At 38.8% G+C, this 18879-nt stretch overlaps 1 protein-coding gene across 4 annotated transcripts in view; it reads right to left on the bottom strand.

The window, feature by feature from the left end:
* CTTNBP2 (cortactin binding protein 2) overlaps positions 1 to 18335 on the bottom strand; it is an 84348-nt gene extending 66013 nt beyond the window's left edge. For all 4 annotated transcript variants that reach the window (XM_069850943.1, XM_069850956.1, XM_069850949.1 and 1 more), the window contains exons 1-2: positions 18215 to 18335; positions 6753 to 6860 (exon numbers count right to left, since the gene is read on the bottom strand). In XM_069850943.1, coding sequence (XP_069707044.1) covers positions 6753 to 6860; positions 18215 to 18277 — 171 coding nt within the window. In that variant the 5' untranslated portion in view covers positions 18278 to 18335. The remainder of the gene's footprint in view (positions 1 to 6752; positions 6861 to 18214) is intronic.
* Between the last annotated feature and the right edge of the window lie 544 nt (positions 18336 to 18879).

The raw sequence follows: 18879 nt of genomic DNA, 5'->3' as shown, positions 1-18879 counted from the left end.
GGGCATATAGATCAGCAGGTAGTCCAGGAAAACAGGAAAGTTTGTAAAGCAATACTGTTGGTACTGGGAATGTGCCTATGGTCCTGCCATTGCTACCTAGGACCAGCTCTGCTCTCAGCCAGTTTACACAACCTGAAGGTGGTCTGTGAGGCAAATCAAAGCAAAGTCAGGTGAGGACAACAAGGAGAATTTCTTTAACAGTGTGCTTTTGACCTAAGTGCTAAGGTAGGTTCACTCAAGCAGTTCATTCATATGCATATATGTAGATACGTAAACAATGCCCTTTATAATAACGAACTCGCTCCTCATATCACTATATCACCAGAATTTTCTAATAGAATGTTAGTACAAAGAAACATTTTTGCTGCTGTTCTAAAATGCAATAATTTCTCAAACAACATTCAGATTGATGATATACACTTTTAGAAAAAACAGAGTAGAGTTTTAAAGTAATGTTGAATCATACCATTGGAAATGGAGTGTCCTTTCATTACACCTAGTTATTTAAGGAATTTCTGAAATAATCCTATCACTTCAAAACAAATGATCCTCCTAAGCAGTATTAAAACTTTTTTTCCTAAAACTTAGTTTAAATTACTGAATTTCTAATGGAATTGAATACTGATAGTTCTAAAACAATAACAGGAGAGTTGGAACCTGAAAATTGGCATTCAACATACTATGCAATACCTGTTTTAAAGCAACATTGCATAATCTAAACAGAAATCACTGTACTTTCTAATAGCTGTTTATCCTTATTTTAAAATCTTGATTTTTAAATGGGAAGCTTTTTAAGGTAAAGCTATTAGAATTGGCTATTAAACATAAATGTTGCTATGAGGCATTATTACATGATGCATCAATTTCTGTCTTCTGACCTACCTATTTCATTGAATTAATATCCACACCTTCATTACAAAATTCAACCACTGCTCTTCAAGAACTCACATGCCTTGCTGGGGGAAGTCAGAAATTATCATACATGGATTTTCCATTCAGACATAATATAGAAAGTATGATTCATTTCCAGCTCTATTGATTATCCTGCAGGCCTGTCAAAATGCTTAGATTCAGGGAGATAAATGGTACTTACAAATAGGGCAGAACTAACTCCCACAGTGGAGATCTTTTTCTTTCTATCTTTTTATAAATGTAGATAGTCTAACTTAAATTCTGAGCAGCTAAATTAACAAGGTCAGTTTTCCCCTAACTCTGTATTCTATAGTTCATATACAGTGCTCTATAAGAGACACCACAAATCTCTGCCTTTCCTTCAACTAAGGCCTTAACAACAGTATGCCTTGTCTTACTCAGCTGCCTGATTTTATGACACCACCTGTTCCTGAGATGCCTGGCATTTTGTCAGATTTTGCAGAAACTGGCAAGAGTCAACAGACATTGGTACAAACACATAGAAAGAAGGTAAGCTTTCATGCCTTAGGAAGTTATGGTAAAAATTAAACACAGTAGGTCTTTACAACACTGAAAAAACACTTACAGCCAAATTCACCTTGACATTGTCATACTGTCCTCCTGACCCAGCTGTCACATACACAGGTTTTGTTGATTTGAAGCTCACTCAAGTTCACAGAAAAGACACTGCTCCACAGCAGTCATTGATATTGTAGTCAATTTTAATGAAACAAAAAAAAAAAATTCATTGTTGCTATCAGCAATTCTTTTAGCCATTTTTTTTATTTTATTGGTGAATTTTCCAACAATCCAAAGAAGTTGTTCTAAATGAAGTATGGTATATTAAATGGCTGAGTAGGATAAGAATATGCATTTTTTTGTTCACATTAATTAGCATATACCACAGAAGCAAGTATAATATAAATTTTCATTTTACCATTTACCACCTAGCAAAATTCACATAGGAAAATGAATTTTAAAAATAAACAAAAAATCCCAACTAAATTGGGTTTTAAAAATTTAGATGAAAAATAACCTATTAATGATTTAACTTTATGAGAGAATAACTACTAAAAAGCATAATTTAATATTTGTAATTCCATGCTTGGCAGCTAAGACTAGTTCTTCACTTCATCATGTGAGTGTCAATGCACTTTAAAAGAGCCTCTAGAAAGCAGATACAGCAACCACTTTAAGGCTGAAGGAAAAAACCCAACAAACGAATGCTGTATTTGAGATCACATTTGTGGGAGACCAGACCTGTGCTTTGATTATGTGGCCACATTGCCTCCACATTATGAATATATTATCCCCTTATTACAGGCAGACAGTTTATTTGGATAATTGAGACAGATGGAGGCAGCAGCTATAGTTTAGTCTCCCCCCCTTTTTTAACTATAGGCATTCCCAATAGCAGTTAAACAGCATGTTATTGCTCATTAACCAAATAACTTTAATGATCAAAACGTTAATCTGAGTTCACTTTTAATTGCAGTGAAACCCTGATGTGGAGCTACTAAAATAAAGAAATTACAGATTCAAACAGAACCATCTTAAGTCATTTGGTGTATAGTTGTAGACAATCAGAGAGTAATGAGAAAGACTGACATAAAGATCACCTCCTTTGGGGTGAATCCTGATGCTGGTCTCCACAGCAAATTAACTGTTTGAAGAAGAGATGTGGAAATTTGACCCTAAACGTGACAAAGGCCTGCTTTTCCGAGGCTGCTGGTCCTCACAGGGCTGAACTTGTCCAGCAATTTAAATTGCTCTGGTTGATAATTACTGTAACTTTTTCAGACCTGAATTTCTCCAACTTCTAAATTCCAGACAGCCAACGTTCTACTGGAAAAGAAATTATATTCAGATTGAGATTAATGCAGCAAAGTACTGCAAGTTCTGTATTGTATAAACCAGAGTATACCGTAACAAATCTATATGTGCTAAGGGCAAAAAAAACCCCAGCCTTCTCTGTTTATCTCAAAGCACCAAACTACTTTTACAGCAACAGTAGGACACATCGACCCAGTCAGATAAAAGTTTCAATTGCTGAAGCAGGAAGCAACAGCCCTTTTTTTAGAAACAGGAATCCTATGCGTCCTTATATACCTGCAGTTGTTCTTATTATAAGGGAATGACAACGTATTGTGAAAACGTGGAAGCATACAGATAGCATCTGCATATTTCTTACAAATGCATTTTGGATATTAAGTTTTGCTTCTGTTCCAAAGGTCGACTTCAAAGTATCAACACTTTGTACAAAATACAAATGGGAATCCCTACAATGCATTATGCATGACACATATATATATATATATGGAGTTTATTGTTATATGTGACACCTTGGGTTTGGTTCTCTATAATTTATCATGTGCTATGAATTCAAGCCTTAATAAAAATCTATTACATCAACACTGCTAGCTTAACTAATTAAACTTATCTTTCCTACCAGCCCTGGCCCTCCCTAGGATGACTAATTAGTTTAACTACATTTCTTCCCATAATCCCAAACTTCCAGCCTTTCTCACTTTTCATTTTTATTCTTTATTTACACAGAATGAACAGAATTGACACTGCACTGGAACAATACCCAGTGGACAATTCCTAGTTCAGTCTTTTCAAAGCATAGTAACAAACTCCAAAGCCTTTCTTCTTTACTCTCATTGGATTGCATCTTTTTGAAACTGAGCTTTAAATAAGCACAAAAAGTTATGCAACAACTTAAAAGGGCTAAAGGAGGAGTTAGCAACCATCTTCTTTGATGGCCACCAGCACCAAGAGAAGTTAAACTGAAAGTAATAAAATACAAAATCATTTTATGATACAATGAATACATTGTAAAAGAGCAGCCAGAAGACAAGCATCTGAAGACAATACAATTATGAAATAGAAGAGCACTGTCTCCTTGTCAGAAAAGCAATTTTACAATAGTATTAACTGATAACAGGGTATCATTTTGGAGTTTAATTCCTTTCACTGACAACTCAAACTGCACAAAATTTTACAGCTATTTTTAAATAAGAGAACAAAAAAGCCCATAAGTCACAGAACCACAACACATTCATAAGATTATTATTTTAGATTTATATGAGCTATTAAGTAGCAGAGTTTGCTCCATGTTTAGGACTGAGGCTCGATACACAAAACCAAAGAACCTATAGGTGTTTTCAGTCGGTCTTTAATGATATTCAGTATAATCAGTTGTTTTGTGATCAGCCACGACTTTAATGCCAGCCCTTTCCAGAAAGGGTATTTCCAATAGATAAATAAGTACTATTTATTGCCCAAATTTTATGAATGTTCAGTGGAAACCTGCAAAATGAGTATGGATAAGGGCATACACCTTTAGGAATGATGCAGTTAAAATTAAGTGATTACAAAGAAAAATCTGAATGACAACCACAAGAACAGCTACTTTCTAAGAGAAGATTAAAAGATACAGTTTTGTAGTCTTACAGAAAGACCAAGAACATATAAAACTGCTTAATAAATGTATATACCACAGTGACAGTAAACTGATGGGAAGATCACTTAGGAGGAAAATCCAACACACGTATTATCTAGGCCAGGTTTTGACCTATCAGAGAAATTAGGCTTTGAAAAGACCCTGACATACCAGGATTAAAATAAATCCCAACAAACTCCCCAAACACACACACTCTCACACTCACAACCACTCCTAATTTTGAAACAGAGTTTATCAGTTTTGAAATAATAACATAAGAAATCTTTTCTCTTATATGAAAACCACTTTCTGCTTGCTTTAAGGATACACAATATGTGCCAATCTGTTGAAGCACATCGAAGTACCATATTTTACATAATTCCAATGGAATTCTCATTATTGACTTTTATGAAAGAACTCTATTTGGCTACCTAGTAGCTCATTTGGTGTGCTGCTTGGAGACTCTGGCTGCTAATAGTGCTGACTTGTGACTTCTCAAGTAAGAAGCCAGAAGATCCAGAAGTATTGTATTTCAAGATATCAGGCTACAGTTTTTCAGCAGGTATAAGTTCTATGTTTTCCAGTACTACTACAGGAAAACAGGCAAGCTGCCTGGAAGATTTGAGTTCCATGTGGACTTTGTTTAGAGGACTTCACTACAAAATACAGGAAATGGAAATTGAGATGCAAGAGAAGGAATTAAAAAAAACCCACCCAAATCCCAAACCAAAACCAAATTTCAACATTTATATACCTTATTTAAAATTGAGGTATTTTTTATATTAATCTATATTAGTCATCCAAAACCACTGTGTACGTACTGCCCATTTCAGCAGACACATGGGAATCTGATGTAGACTTTCTATCTCCTGAAACTGCACTACCCTGAATGTTTAATGTTTATTATCATTAAATGTGTCTTGCATTCTTTTTTTTTTTAACTTTGTTCAATTTCAATACATTCATTACTTGGTATGTAATGCAGTAGCTTGTTCATGAATATGTATTATAGAAAATTGTCTGGGTATTCTATTTGCATTCCTCCAAAGTTACAAGAGTCAAAAAAAAAAAGAGATTCTGGAAGTGGTGTGCACATTCTTTCCCCTTTTACAAAACCTTAACTGGCAGCCAGGAAAAATAAAAAGTCCTAGCCCAGGCAAATAAGATGTGAAATTGTAGAACAGCTAGATAGAAAGGCGGTGCATTTCAATATATGCATATACCTGAAGGCCAGACACCAAGTAACTTCAAAGTGCAGTAATCGCCCAGAAACATATTGCTTCCAGTGTCTTACTGCTGTTACAAAATAAAGATTGTATTTTATTAGAAAGGTTTATAGGTATAAAGTCCTTGGTTATTAAGGCAGGTACATCAATGATAGCTACTTAAAAGCTCCATATGCATCAAGTGATCTGAAGCCATCCCAAACCCAATTAAAATTGAATAAAAATGCATTTACAATTGTTACTGTCACTAGTGGAGAATGTTCCCACCTTACCTGATAATCATTATGCACACCACTAAAAACTAGTACTAGATATATTTTATTACATTCGGGTTTTGCATTGAGAGACCTTAAAGGGCATAATTTTCTTCTATCCAACTATGTAGCTATAAATATTTTCAAATCATGTAAGGCTGTTTCCCTCCCTAAAAATGCAGTCTGTTTGGCAGCTCTGTTAGATTTTATTTTGTTCTGGATCAATTCTGAAGTCATTACAGTCATAAAAAATTATTATATTTTGATTAAAATGCGGTTTTGTTTGTATATTCAAATAAACTTTCTAAGTTGTCTTTCAGATTGCAACCTTCTGAAGAAGAAAGCAGGTCTTCACATGAGCCTAGGACAGCAAAAATCAGATTAAGTATATGTGAGCGCTTTAAGTGCATATATCCCACATTTCAACTTTTATTTAATAAAAAAAAGGTGAACAGAAAATCACTTTAAAAACTTTTCTCTAAGTGGCTATGACCATCCAGTTTTATCCCTTCTTTCATCTCACAGAAAATGAATGAATTGAGTGGACTATATGCATAAATATATAGACCATCAGAACAAATAACAAATAGATTGAAATTTTCTTTGAAGTTATTCCTTGCTTTCACAAACAACAGACTCTGCAACAGTAAAAAATTTAAAAAGGAAGTAATTTTGTAGTTTTCACACTTATTTATCTGAAATATTGTTGGTATTTTATACCAAAATTACATAGAATTACTAAATGGCAACAACTAAACAAGAACATATTATGTGATTACTGACATTTAGTCAGCTTGAAACTTAAAATTCACAATTTGCTCTTCCACTAACAATATTCTGTTCACAATATAAAGGAGGTGGCAAAGGAGAATTAAAATAAAATTAAAAACAAAACACAACAATGCAGTAACTTACCCGCAAGGCTTCAATTACAAGGTCTCGTGCTTCTAGTTCTCCTTCCATTACACTCAAAAGCATTCGCAATTCCGGCTTGCTCAAATTATCCACATCAAACTCTCTTTTCTGTAAGAAACAAAACACTGATGAAGACACTAACAAACTGCATCAGTTACTGTAGATCTGAAAGACACACACATCAGCATCCTAATTATGGGTTCCGCACATGTCTAATACTGTCAGAAGTTGAGGTGCCTTTATTTATAGTACATAAACTTGAAATTAATAGCACATAGTCCAATTCCTTTAATTTAAAGCAAAGAAATTAAAAGCCCTCCTGTTTCAAACTCTATACTGTTGCAAGTAATCAGTTTTGCAAAGTCTTGTGAAAGATAACGATGAAATGGTAAAGAAACTAACTTTATGACTAACAGTTCCCACATGCAGCCTCAAAGAGTTTAAAAAAATTCAACAGGCCTGAAACAGCATATTGGGAACGAAGGCAAGAGAGGGTGAAAGAACCTAAACTACAGTGCACTTAATCCAGTATAAACTATGCCTTACTTGCAAACAACTACCAAGCCATTACAGTATACTCAGCTGAACGTGAATTTTTGAAGCATAACTGAGGGAAAGACATGAAATCTTATCTGTATGATTTATTTGTAGTCCCCTTTGTTTGGCTGGACCATACAGTTCAGGTTTAAGAGGCACTGACAAACAACAGTTCATAGCAACACCTTCTCACTCCATTTACCAAGACCAGTGTAAATCTGACTTCCACCTCCAGCAAGAGAGGAGAACGAGTTTATATTGATGAAAAAGATCACTGAGCACATGCATAAACACTGTATGCTGAAAATACCAGTATGGCTTTTTTAAAACCAAATCCACCTAATGAAATGCTACAATTCTGTAACAAAGTCAGTAGATCCACGGGTAAAGGGGATCCAATGGACACTAATATATTTGGATTTTCAAGAAGTTTTGAACAAGCTTCTACGTCAAACACTATTACAAAAATTCCTATCCAACAATGTTGGGTGAAAAGACACTCCATGGATAGGAAGCAAACACTATGAGCAACAAACACTTTTCAAAATGGAGACAGGTGAGCAGTGGGGCACCCCTGGGACCGGCTTTATTCAAATACTGCATCAATAACTTGGAAAAAAAAGATAGAAGTGGTAGGGATGTCTACCTCATGGGAGACTGCACATAATTCCTCACTTACAAGGTTAACATCCTCAAGTTGCCTCTACATAAACTCCTGGTAAAACCAAATCTCACGCACTGCATGAAGTCCTCATCTAAGGGTATAAAACTGGTCAAGTAAAAGGATGAAGAGAGAAGGAGTAACTACTACATGAGGAAAAACAACAAGGCCGGAAGTCTTGATTTTGGATGTGAGGTGGGGAGAATGTTATTAATACTTCCAAAGTCACAAAGGTGTAGTAGATAAGATTAATACTACTTTCTTGTTCACCAATATCCACAATGCTAATGCAAGCAGACATGTAGTGAAATTAGAAGGGGATAATTTTAAGGGAGGGAAAACAATATTTATTCCTTGTACTAGATTCAGCTGAACAACTTAATTTCTAATACTGCAAGGGAAATACTAGAGTCCTTGTTATGATGTAGATGTGTCTCCTAGCAAAGCCCTGAGATGCACTCAGGTATCTTCAGCATTCAGTTGCCAGATCAGCTGAACTGTGTATCTGCATATACTGTCCATTTCCCACAAAGGAGCTTAACTTTGTTTCAGGAAAATCCAATAAAATTAAAGTGAGTATCATTTCTGCTCTTTCAAGGTAAGAAGAAGGCAAAACAGTTGCACTTCCCTTAGGCTAGAAGGTCATAGCTCAAAACTACCCAAAAGCTATAACTGTATTAGATTTCCTCTACATTCCATTTTTACTTTGTAGTTAAAACACACAGAGGCGCACAAATGGCTACTGAGAACTGTATGCCAGAACTTCAGCCATTCATCTTTGTTGTACATTGAACTGAGCTTCTTCATTTATGAGAACAACATGGATCAACAAGAGAAGCAATGATTTCTATTAAGTGTAACTGTGTTGGGGGGACAGCTATCCACTCTAACCAGTATTTCTAGGCTGAACAATAGTTGGGTCAGCTATTTCTCTAATTCAAAAGATCCCTCTTACCCTCCGTGCCAATGGATGAAGAAAAACAACTGGTTTCTCTGAAGGCTTTTTCCCAACTCATGCTGCAGCAGCCTCTGACAGTGCTCCTCACAATTCTACACAGTGCTCACCAATCTATGGACATACATAAACTGCAAAGTTATTAAATGTATACAGCTCCTCACATAATGTAGTGCCAGTGGACCAGACTTTATCTTACAGGCTGCAGCAGATTTCACTCTCAACACTTCTAACTACTAAATTTAATTCAGTCAGATAACAGGATTCACTTACCCACCCTCTTTCTTTTATGAACCACTTCATAATACCTAATAGCTCAAGGACAGCAATTGATTTATTCATATAACTTCCTTTCTAATAGAGAAAAGCTCTCTTCATTTTTCAGATGGAAAACTGATGCAGAGATTTTTTTTTATCCAAACACAGAAAACAAGTAGTATAAAATACAGTATTGAGTACCAATCTTTTAAGTAGTGGTTAAGCCACTACATTATCTCCTCTGTCTAAAACATGCTTGCCTCCAAGGTCTCTGACAGACAGTGACAAAGTTAAGAGGGGCATCCACAAAAGTACAGTACAAAACCCACAATCCTACTCTTTTCTCCAAGTCAGTAAATTCAGTTTGTCAGGAGATATAATGCAAGACAGCTACTTGTCAAGAGACTGATTGTACCTCACAGTAGTCTTCTATGAGACAAATAAAAACACTCTTAAATTCTTAACAAACCAGAGGAGTTCTTTAACATATGTGATGCAGTGATGATCTTCTTTAACTAAGCATCTGATCAAGCAATTAAAGTAAATTTTGCTCAAGTACACAGCCTAAACTAGAATATATGAAATGACAGCAATGCTACACATTCTATAAGGCAAGTCTTCACGTACATACAAAGAATAAACAAAATTTCCTGAAACTGATGTCCAAAATTGACCAGAAAAAGATATACAAACAGAAAGAGTGAAATAAAGAATTTAAGAGCTTTTTAGGATGAAAGACAAGGCTCTCATTTTTCAAGTCTTGTTTATGAATAATTTTATGTCCTCTAAGGCTTTCTTATCATAACTTTATCTGACAAATTCCAAACCCACTTTTCCTCCCAGTATTTTAAGGACATCTTAGGTTCGTGCAATACGGCTAAGCAGCCTTGAATCTCCTCACACAGGGCAAGAGTGTGCACAGCAGTTGCTGAAGAAGCAACCACGCCTTCTTCCTATGCTTATCTCTGAATCAGCACTTATGGAGCTACAATGTAGCTTACCCTAACTGGATGAAATACATAGTTTAAAGATTTAATATAGTCTCTAGCACAGCTGTAAAAATATTTTTAAGATTTGAGTAGATAAAGCATATGATGAAATAAAACTAGCCTTCCTTTGCCATCTTCTGGGGATCAAGATGTCAGTAATGGCAGGCTTGCCAGAAGATCTTATTCAGATGGAACACTGTTTGCCTAAATCATACATAAAATTGTTGTTTAGATCTAGAAAAGTTATCTTCCTAACAGTTTCCAGTGGAGCAATAAGTCTTAGGCCTGCAGAAAATAAAGACTGCATCAGTAGCTCAAGGCTTATAGGTCATCTGGGGTTTAACTACACTACCTCTGGTAGAGTGCCAAGCTGTAACAATTTAACCAACAACGTAACAACTGTATAACCATCCATTATATTGGTTTGTAACAGAGATACATGAATATGTTGCTTCAGGGTGACATTTGGCATACAGGACCAAAACACAAGAGAATTTTTTTCTCTACTTTGTTCAGACTTTAAAATGTCTAGTTTACTTGATTTATAAGAATAAAGTACCTGAAAATGACTGCAACTTCAGTCCTCTACGTCTCTTAAAACTCCACGTTATTTTTCAGACTAGTTTTGTAAGAGGTGTATGTTCCTGGTCAGTGAGTGCGCTAACAATACAGCAAACAGCTAATTAGCTAAAACTCATTCAACCACCTATGTATGCATCACAAAAAGACTACAGGCAAAATGATAACCTGCATTGCTAAAGATTAAGAGCAGCTCTACCATGAGCCAAAAAGAATACAAAATCATCTTTTCCAAACAAGAGAAAGATGACATAGGACAGCAGTGACCAAACTGGACAGGCATTTTCCCACCTCCACCATCTTTGGAAAAGATGGAAAAAGGATGAAACTGGAAAGTCATCAAGAGGCACAGGGACAGAAGTGGCTCTTTCCCACATGCCCACCTATTTAGGGCAGAAGTGATCTAAGTCTTTAGGGTTTAAATTTATCCCATCACCCTACCTCATAAAAAAAATTGTGAGTGATTGGCAGTGCCGATAGTTTGGTTTTGCTGACCTAGTCCCACTGATAACACTAGCAACTTTTGGAGTTAAGAGTGCTGTTCACCATGCTACCACTGCAGTTGTTAAAAACTCTGCCATCTTCAGCAGAAGTCTGAGTAAGTAAAGTATAAAAGCCACAGCTTTGTACTTTTCCTAAGCAGAATGGAAGCAAAAAAGTTAGCTGTGGATTAATCACAAATGATCACAGAAAACAAGGTCCTTCCTGCTCAGAAAGCAGCTACACAGTCTTTTCAAAGGCTATGTAATAACCCAGGACTTGCGAAAGAAACCTGTGGAGCATAATTGAGGGTTGAAATGAAAAGATGGGCTGGGGCAGGGGGGAGGGTAATATAAACATGGTGTACAGGAAAACACATAGGGAAAAGCTGTAAAAAAAAAACCACCCAAAAAATAACCCCCCAAAATAAAAAATAGTCCTTTCAGAAGGGAAGGGAAGGGAAAAGTACATGTCTACATTTGTTACATATTTTATGTTGAGCTCCATTAAATGCACACAGGAATCCTCCAAGATTCACAAAGCAGACTTCTAAGATGAGGTTCTAAAAGTAAAAAGGTTTGCTACTACTTATTAGGCTATACAAAGTAAACTTCCAACATTATGATGGCCTCACGTCTGTCAGACCCATGAAACAATTGCATCAAGGAAACAAAACCCTCAACTCATCTGACCAACTATAAAGATCTGTTTTGACTAATTCCATTTAGTTGCCCGCATGAAAGTATCTAGTATGGTTTGAAATGTCTGGGGGATCAGAGATATCTTTTTGGGACAGGTAGATACGATACGAGACTCAGGAGAATCATTCTGGACATGTGAACTGGTAGTAGGCCAACTGGGATACCCCAGAGTACCACGTAAGAACGACTACAGGAAGACCTCAAGACAGGACTAAGACATCTAAAGGTAGATGTGAGCTATGTAAGCTGGGTACCCAATGTCCCTTTATTTTCAATGGAGAACTGATCAGCCTAGTCAAAACAGCCAAAAAAGCTACTCAGCTCATCAGCCACCAGAAGTATTAGCTCATGGCTCCACTGACTGAATTGGTTAAACTTCCACTGTCTGTAATAGGACATTAAACACTGTGTGCACATGTAGACACCTCAATTTAAGTGCCTTGAACCACATCCATGCCTCCAAGAGTCAGCTGCCTAAGTCACTTCACTCAAAAACAGAAACACACAAACTTGTTTCTAAAACAGGTTACTCCTTCTAACCACGCACTTCACCAACTATAAAAGGGAGTTTAAAGACCTAGCTCAACATCAACATGGGTATGTGGTCAAATGAATCCTAACCTTTTTCTAATAAAGAAAATTCTGCAGACAGAGAGAGTATAAAAAGACGTAGTTAGAATATCCACACAGCATTCATGAATATTTCAGGAAAAAACACAGTTTATTGCTCTGGCTGTGGAAGGCTTGTTCTTTACTCTGAAACTACGGTACGAGCCTGTGACCCCATGCTTCTCCAGAGGTTATCTGATGCACAAATATGTGTCCATTTCCCAATCCACTCAAGATGAACTTCAGAAGTAAGATGTGACCTACAGGAAAGTTCTTGGTAACACAAACAAAGATGAAGGTAGAGAAATATCTTTCAAGGAAAATCAATGCTATGGAACTTGCTCCTCAACTAAGACTGAGACTCTTGCTAAAGAGAATATGATCTGATTTTAACATCTAGTACTTACATAAAATTTCATACAATCATATCTGAGGGATCACGAGGAGACTGCATTTGATTACGACCACCCATGACTTTTTTTGATTGTTCATCGCATGAAGTTACCTGCTTATTCTGCTCTCCACTTCCCCAAGCAGAGTTCCCTTGCTTTCTGGGCTTTTCAAAGTTGTCTTTTTTGAAAGATATAGGAGAGATTTTGTTTACTTTTTTTTTCTTTTTGCTGTATGTTTTTTTTGGCTTGAGCTAACTGCAAAACTTTTAACATTAACATTAACTAGCTTCAACATTAACCATAAGTATACCTCAAAACAGGAAAATTTATTTTGGAAACAAAAATCCCAACCCCATCAAAATTAGTAAGACACTGACCTTTACACATACCCAGATATTGTCATAGCTGTTAAAACCTGTTTGCAATCTATTAACAGCCAGAAAGGTACATAGTAATTTTATATTTCAGTGCGAGTTATGTAACTAAGCCTTTTTTAATGGGCCTAGGCCCATTACCCTTCAATAACCATGTTTAAACTCTTACATAAGTTTAACAGGCAATTTCTATTCAGAAAGTTGCTTTCAGATAAGTCACTTCTAAGGCAAATAGTATATAGTGAGATCCAGATACAGGTACTTGAAGCTATGTTTACAAGTTTTCCAGAAGCTATCTTTAAGCCTCTCAGAATTTTACACCTTACTCTGACTCTCCTAAAAAGAATAAAAATCAATGCCCAAGAAAGTTTTAATTCATACACCACAGAGGCAATTCCTCTCTACTAAGCCTACTTGACACCCTCCTATTTACATCTTGAAGGATTACATGGGTATTGCAAATCAACGGTTCCCTTTCTTGGGTAGGAGTGGGTGCAGAGCAAACCTTAAACTGTTGTCTTCCTGAGATCTTCCTGTCCCAATTTCCATCTCTATTCCTACCTTGCTATATAGTCTCTGAGGCCAAAACGATGTTTACACAAATTAAGTCAAAGTGGTTGGGAAAACAACAGGACATAATGCATCCTACACTTCGCACCTCCATGCCACTTTCACACATCCGGCTCACGGCATTGCCCCTCTGCACTTCACCTTTAATGACAGTGTGACAAGTTCATATTTGGAAGACAAAGGAACATTTAAGAAGCAGATGACATTCACGGGCTTTCTTTTCTCACACCCTAGGACACCTCACAACAAGGAAATAGAGGCTGTGTACCAGGTTATGGAGCAGAAGGCACAGAAAAGGTGATGCAGTAGTTTGGGGTACGGGTTGGAGAGGCAGAAAGGAGGTTTGAAGTATATCACTGTGAGAGGAGCAGTAGGACTAAAACAGAGAACTGTGCCATCTCTACTACTCACCTGCATGGTGGAACACTACAAGCGCATCGCATATCTGACTAGATGAAGATAACTTCTCTGAACAATAATGCTACACTGAGAACTTGCATTCAAATAGGCACAGTGGTACCTAATCAAAGTCCTTTTGCAACTGACCATTTTCTAGGATGTAACCCCTAATAAGAGATACAGTCTTTGCTTTTCAAGGGTTACAGTCTCATTTTCTGCTACTTGCAATGTTTTTCAGATAAGAATCTTTTCAACTGATCTAAATCAGCCTGTATAACTGATCTGATCAAACCATTATTTAGCATTTCACTATATTGACCAGAATGGCAGTCCTACCAAAAGCATTCTTGCAGATCGATAGATAGTGAATATACCAAGCTAAGCATAAGATCTTATGCAATGTCACCACGAAGCATGGAATTTCTCTCCATTTATACTTTTCTTTTTTAATATTGACAGCTTTTTCTGTAGTGTAACTTCTTTGTACTGTTATTTGACCCACAGTAAACCAGACTGATTTTGGGTATACACACATCATTCTAAATGAAATTCTTACTGATAGAGACAGAAACAAAAACTCTACTCATAGAGGAGTCAAGATTCCTTTTTACCAATATCCTCTACATGTACAGTGGAAGGTACCTGTGTTTCAGAAAAAGAAAATTTATGCTTTTGATCACTGGTCAATCAAAATCAAAGTCAGAAATTTTACTGAATAATTTTAACAAACTTCCCGCTTGATATAACAGGCTTTTCATAGGCTCTGTTAAAGCTACACTGAAGCTATAAATGAGTGACAAGCCAGCCCTCCATGTGCAGCAGGCTGATGTTCAGTGTTTCAACAAAAAGACTGTCAAATTGGATTATTTCTTCTTGTTATGTAATCATTATTGGTAGACATTATACAGATGGAAGTTATTCAAAGTTGTTTTAAAATACACATATATGTTTCCTCTCAATTCTAGTCCAAATTGCACCAACACGATTTCACTAGCTTCAGTGCAATCAAGCTGTGCAGGTATGAAAAAGGACCAGAACCACTCCCCAGTCTTTTTTCCTTGTCATCCTTACCATAATAAAAATACCAATATTTTGTAGGAAAGAAGTGGTGGTTTTACCAAATGCTGTGCTCCACCTCAGAAACCTCAGAATCGCAAGATTATCACCTTTGCTCCTAAATGCAATACTCTATAGAACAGTCTAGGCTTTCTCAGTCAAATTCCCCAGTGAATGTGAAAATAGGAGGGACAGGAGTGTTTTTAATCAGTAAAAAAGTCTTTTTTTTTCAGTGATGTTACAGATGGTGTATCAAGACAGAATAACAGCATTTAGTATCAAGAAACCCTACTGTACCATCCCATGTTATGCATCTCCTGTTTACATGACAAAATTTACACATTAACATATTACTATCACAAATACTGTTCTTACAGTTTTTAATGCACCATTTGAGCAATCAGGATTCTGAGAACCAAAATAAACCCCCCCAAAACAACAAACTAAAGCTACTGAAAACAACATGTTATAAGTTGAACATTAGTGGGACTTACAAGAAGTCACCTGAATTTTCACTGTCATCCTAAAAGTAAGGAAGATGATGCAATTCATAATTCAGAAAATAAGCTATTCATACTAACCCTTCAAAAGGAATAGTGGCATATTGTACATAGATTTTTTTAACGTTTTCTTTGCACAGAGGAGCTTTTTACTTCCCTGTACAAGAGATTGAATGAAATCAACAATACAATGTTTACATTGGCAAGGAAATAAAGATGAAAAGGAACATTAAATATTTAATGTCTGAAGGCAAATTAAAATTAAAAGCAATAATTTTAAAAATACTTTGTTGTTCCGTAGGTATAGCTATTAGTTTCACTAGGTAGCAACATACAAGTTACTTCCTAGCATCACCTCAGTTTTAAAAAACATTTTAAAAGCACTGTGCAGCATAGAGCTACTGCTCCCACCTTCCACACCAAATTGCATGACTGGCTTGCACTGCACTGCCTAACATGACAGTGCTGGAGTCCTACTTGTTTATGCGCTACTCTTTCGAGTTTTTAAAACTGAGACTTAAGGCAGTAATGATATGACTATGCTAAAGAATTTCATATAAATATTTTTTACTCAAAATTAGGACTTTAAGGTATTTAACATTCTACTTCTACGAATACTTACCTTAATAGTAATTCCTATCACGATTATGTCATTGTTTTAAAGACAGCGATGTTATAAATACTCATTGTGTAAGGCTTAAGTTTTTTAAGCAAAGCTCAATTTCCACCACACTGCAGAAGTAAAATACCCAAGGAAGATTAAGTGCACAATTGGAACAGGATTTTCAGATAAGAATCGTCGCCCGTTTGAAAGAAAAGAATAAAAAAATGCCAGCAATACCCCTCAGTTTCATAGAAACTACCGTCCCTTGCCCCAGGGGCCATCACCTTCGGAAGGATCCCATGCAAACGGCGCACGGCAGCGGTTTCCCTGCCCTGCATCCCGCGAGTGGCTGCGATAGCGAGCGCTCCCAGCCCGGCCGCGGCCCCGGAGACTGATGCCCACGGGCTGGTCCGCCCCGGACGGCCCGCGGGCAGCCGGAGACGGTTCTGCGAACGCCGGGGTGAGGAGCCGAGGCTCTCCGAAGCAGCAGAGCCTCCCGAAGGGCTGACCCCTGCTCCCGAGCCTCCCGGCGAGAGGACCCACCGCCCCACACGCGGGGAGAGGGGCTTCTGCTGGGCTTTGAGCAGCCAGACCCTGCCCCTGGGGCGCCGCGGGGAGCAGGGACACCTCCACGCACCGGGGCAGGAGGGGAAAGGGCGTAGGCTGGAAGCACAGAACCACTGGGTTGGAAAAGACCCTTAATATTAATCATCAAACTCAACCGTACCTATCCACTACTAAATCATATCCCTAAGCGCTTCATCTTCCCGTTTTCCAAAGACCTCCAGGGATGGTGAATCAACCACCTCCTCGGGCAGCCTCGGCCAGTGCTTGACAACCATTTCGGTGAAGATATTTTTCCAGATGTCCAATCTGAACCTCCCCTGGCACGACCTGGGGCCATTTCCTCTCACCCATCACCTAGAAGAACCTCCTCCAGCACCGAAAATGCTCCCCAGGGGAAGAAGCATCAAGTTTATCCCTGCCCATGGCAGAGGGGTAAGAACTGGATGATCCTTAAGGTCCCTTCCAACCTAAACCCTTTTATGATCTGTGATTCTATAATTCTATGACTCTATAATTCTGTGATTCTATAATTCTGTTATTCTATAATTCTGTGTCTCTAGAATTCTGTTATTCTGGAATACTAGGAGCCTAGAATTCTGTGATTCTAGAATACTAGGATCCTAGAATTCTGTGACCCTGGGATTCTCGAATCCTGCTATTCTAGAATTTTATGAGCCTGAGGTTCTAGAATTCTGTGATTATGCCGTTCTATAATTCTGCTATTCTAGAATTCTATGACTCTCAGATTCCAGAATTCTGAGAGTCTTTGATGCTAGGATTCTATGATTACAAGATTCCAGGATTCTGTGATTACAAGATTCGAGAACCCTACGATTCTAAGATTCCAGAATTCTGTGATCGCTTGATTCTAAGATTCTGGAATTCCAGTATTACCCGATTCTAGACTTCTACGATTCGGGACTACTACAATTCTACGACTCTCTAACCGCAGATCCGAGGATTCCAGCCCCTCGCCGCCCAGGGGCTGAAGCCCAACCACCTCCCCCTGCCCCGTGTGACAGGTCCCGCCGTGGCGAGTCCCCTCTCCGCCGGTGCCGGAGCGGCGGGAGGAACAATGGGGGAAGAGAGAGACCCCACACCTCCCTTCTCTCTCTTCTCCCCCGCGGCGGGACGGGGCTCGGCTGCGGCGGGTCCCCGCCGCAGCCGAGCCCCGTCCCGCCGCGGGGGAGAAGGAAAGCGGAGGGAGGCCGGTGTGCCCGGGGTCACTTACCGTGGCCGCCGAGCCCTCCCCGGCCGCCGCTGCCGCCTCGCCGCTCGCTCCCTGCGTCGCCATCTTCCCGCGCTGTAACGGCTCCCGCGCGCGGACCCGAGCGGCCGCGCGCTTAACCCCTTCCCCGCCAGCCGCGCGCGGCGCTTCAACACCCCCCCCCCCCCCCCAACCCCCGCCTTCCTGACGAAGCCGAGAGGCGGGAGCGAGCGGGCCCCTGGGTTTTCCTTCCCCACCCGCCGCCCTTCCACGCAGGCACCGCTCCCCTGCCTCCCCTCCCCCGTGGGCTGGGAGCCGGGGGATGAAAGGAGAAGGCGTGGATTCTCTCAGGGTGGGCTCGGTCCCTGCGTTCGGGGGCGACAGTGGCGGTGGGACCTGTCCGAGCGGGGCGAGGGGAAGGGTTTGGTCCTTAACGCTTTGCCAGCAAGGAGCTTCATAGAATCATAGAATCATAGAATAACCAGGTTGGAAGAGACCCACCGGATCATCGAGTCCAACCATTCCTATCAAACACTAAACCATGCCCCTTAGCACCTCGTCCACCCAGCCCTTAAACACCTCCAGGGAAGGTGACTCAACCACCTCCCTGGGCAGCCTGTGCCAGTGCCCAATGACCCTTTCTGTGAAGAATTTTTTCCTAATGTCCAGCCTAAATCTCCCCTGGTGGA

Source organism: Phaenicophaeus curvirostris, chromosome 1 (assembly GCF_032191515.1).
Source record: "Phaenicophaeus curvirostris isolate KB17595 chromosome 1, BPBGC_Pcur_1.0, whole genome shotgun sequence".
Classification (NCBI taxonomy): Eukaryota; Metazoa; Chordata; class Aves; order Cuculiformes; family Cuculidae; genus Phaenicophaeus; species Phaenicophaeus curvirostris.
The sequence above is the reverse complement of the archived record's forward strand: the minus strand, read 5'-3'. Positions and strand labels throughout refer to the sequence as shown.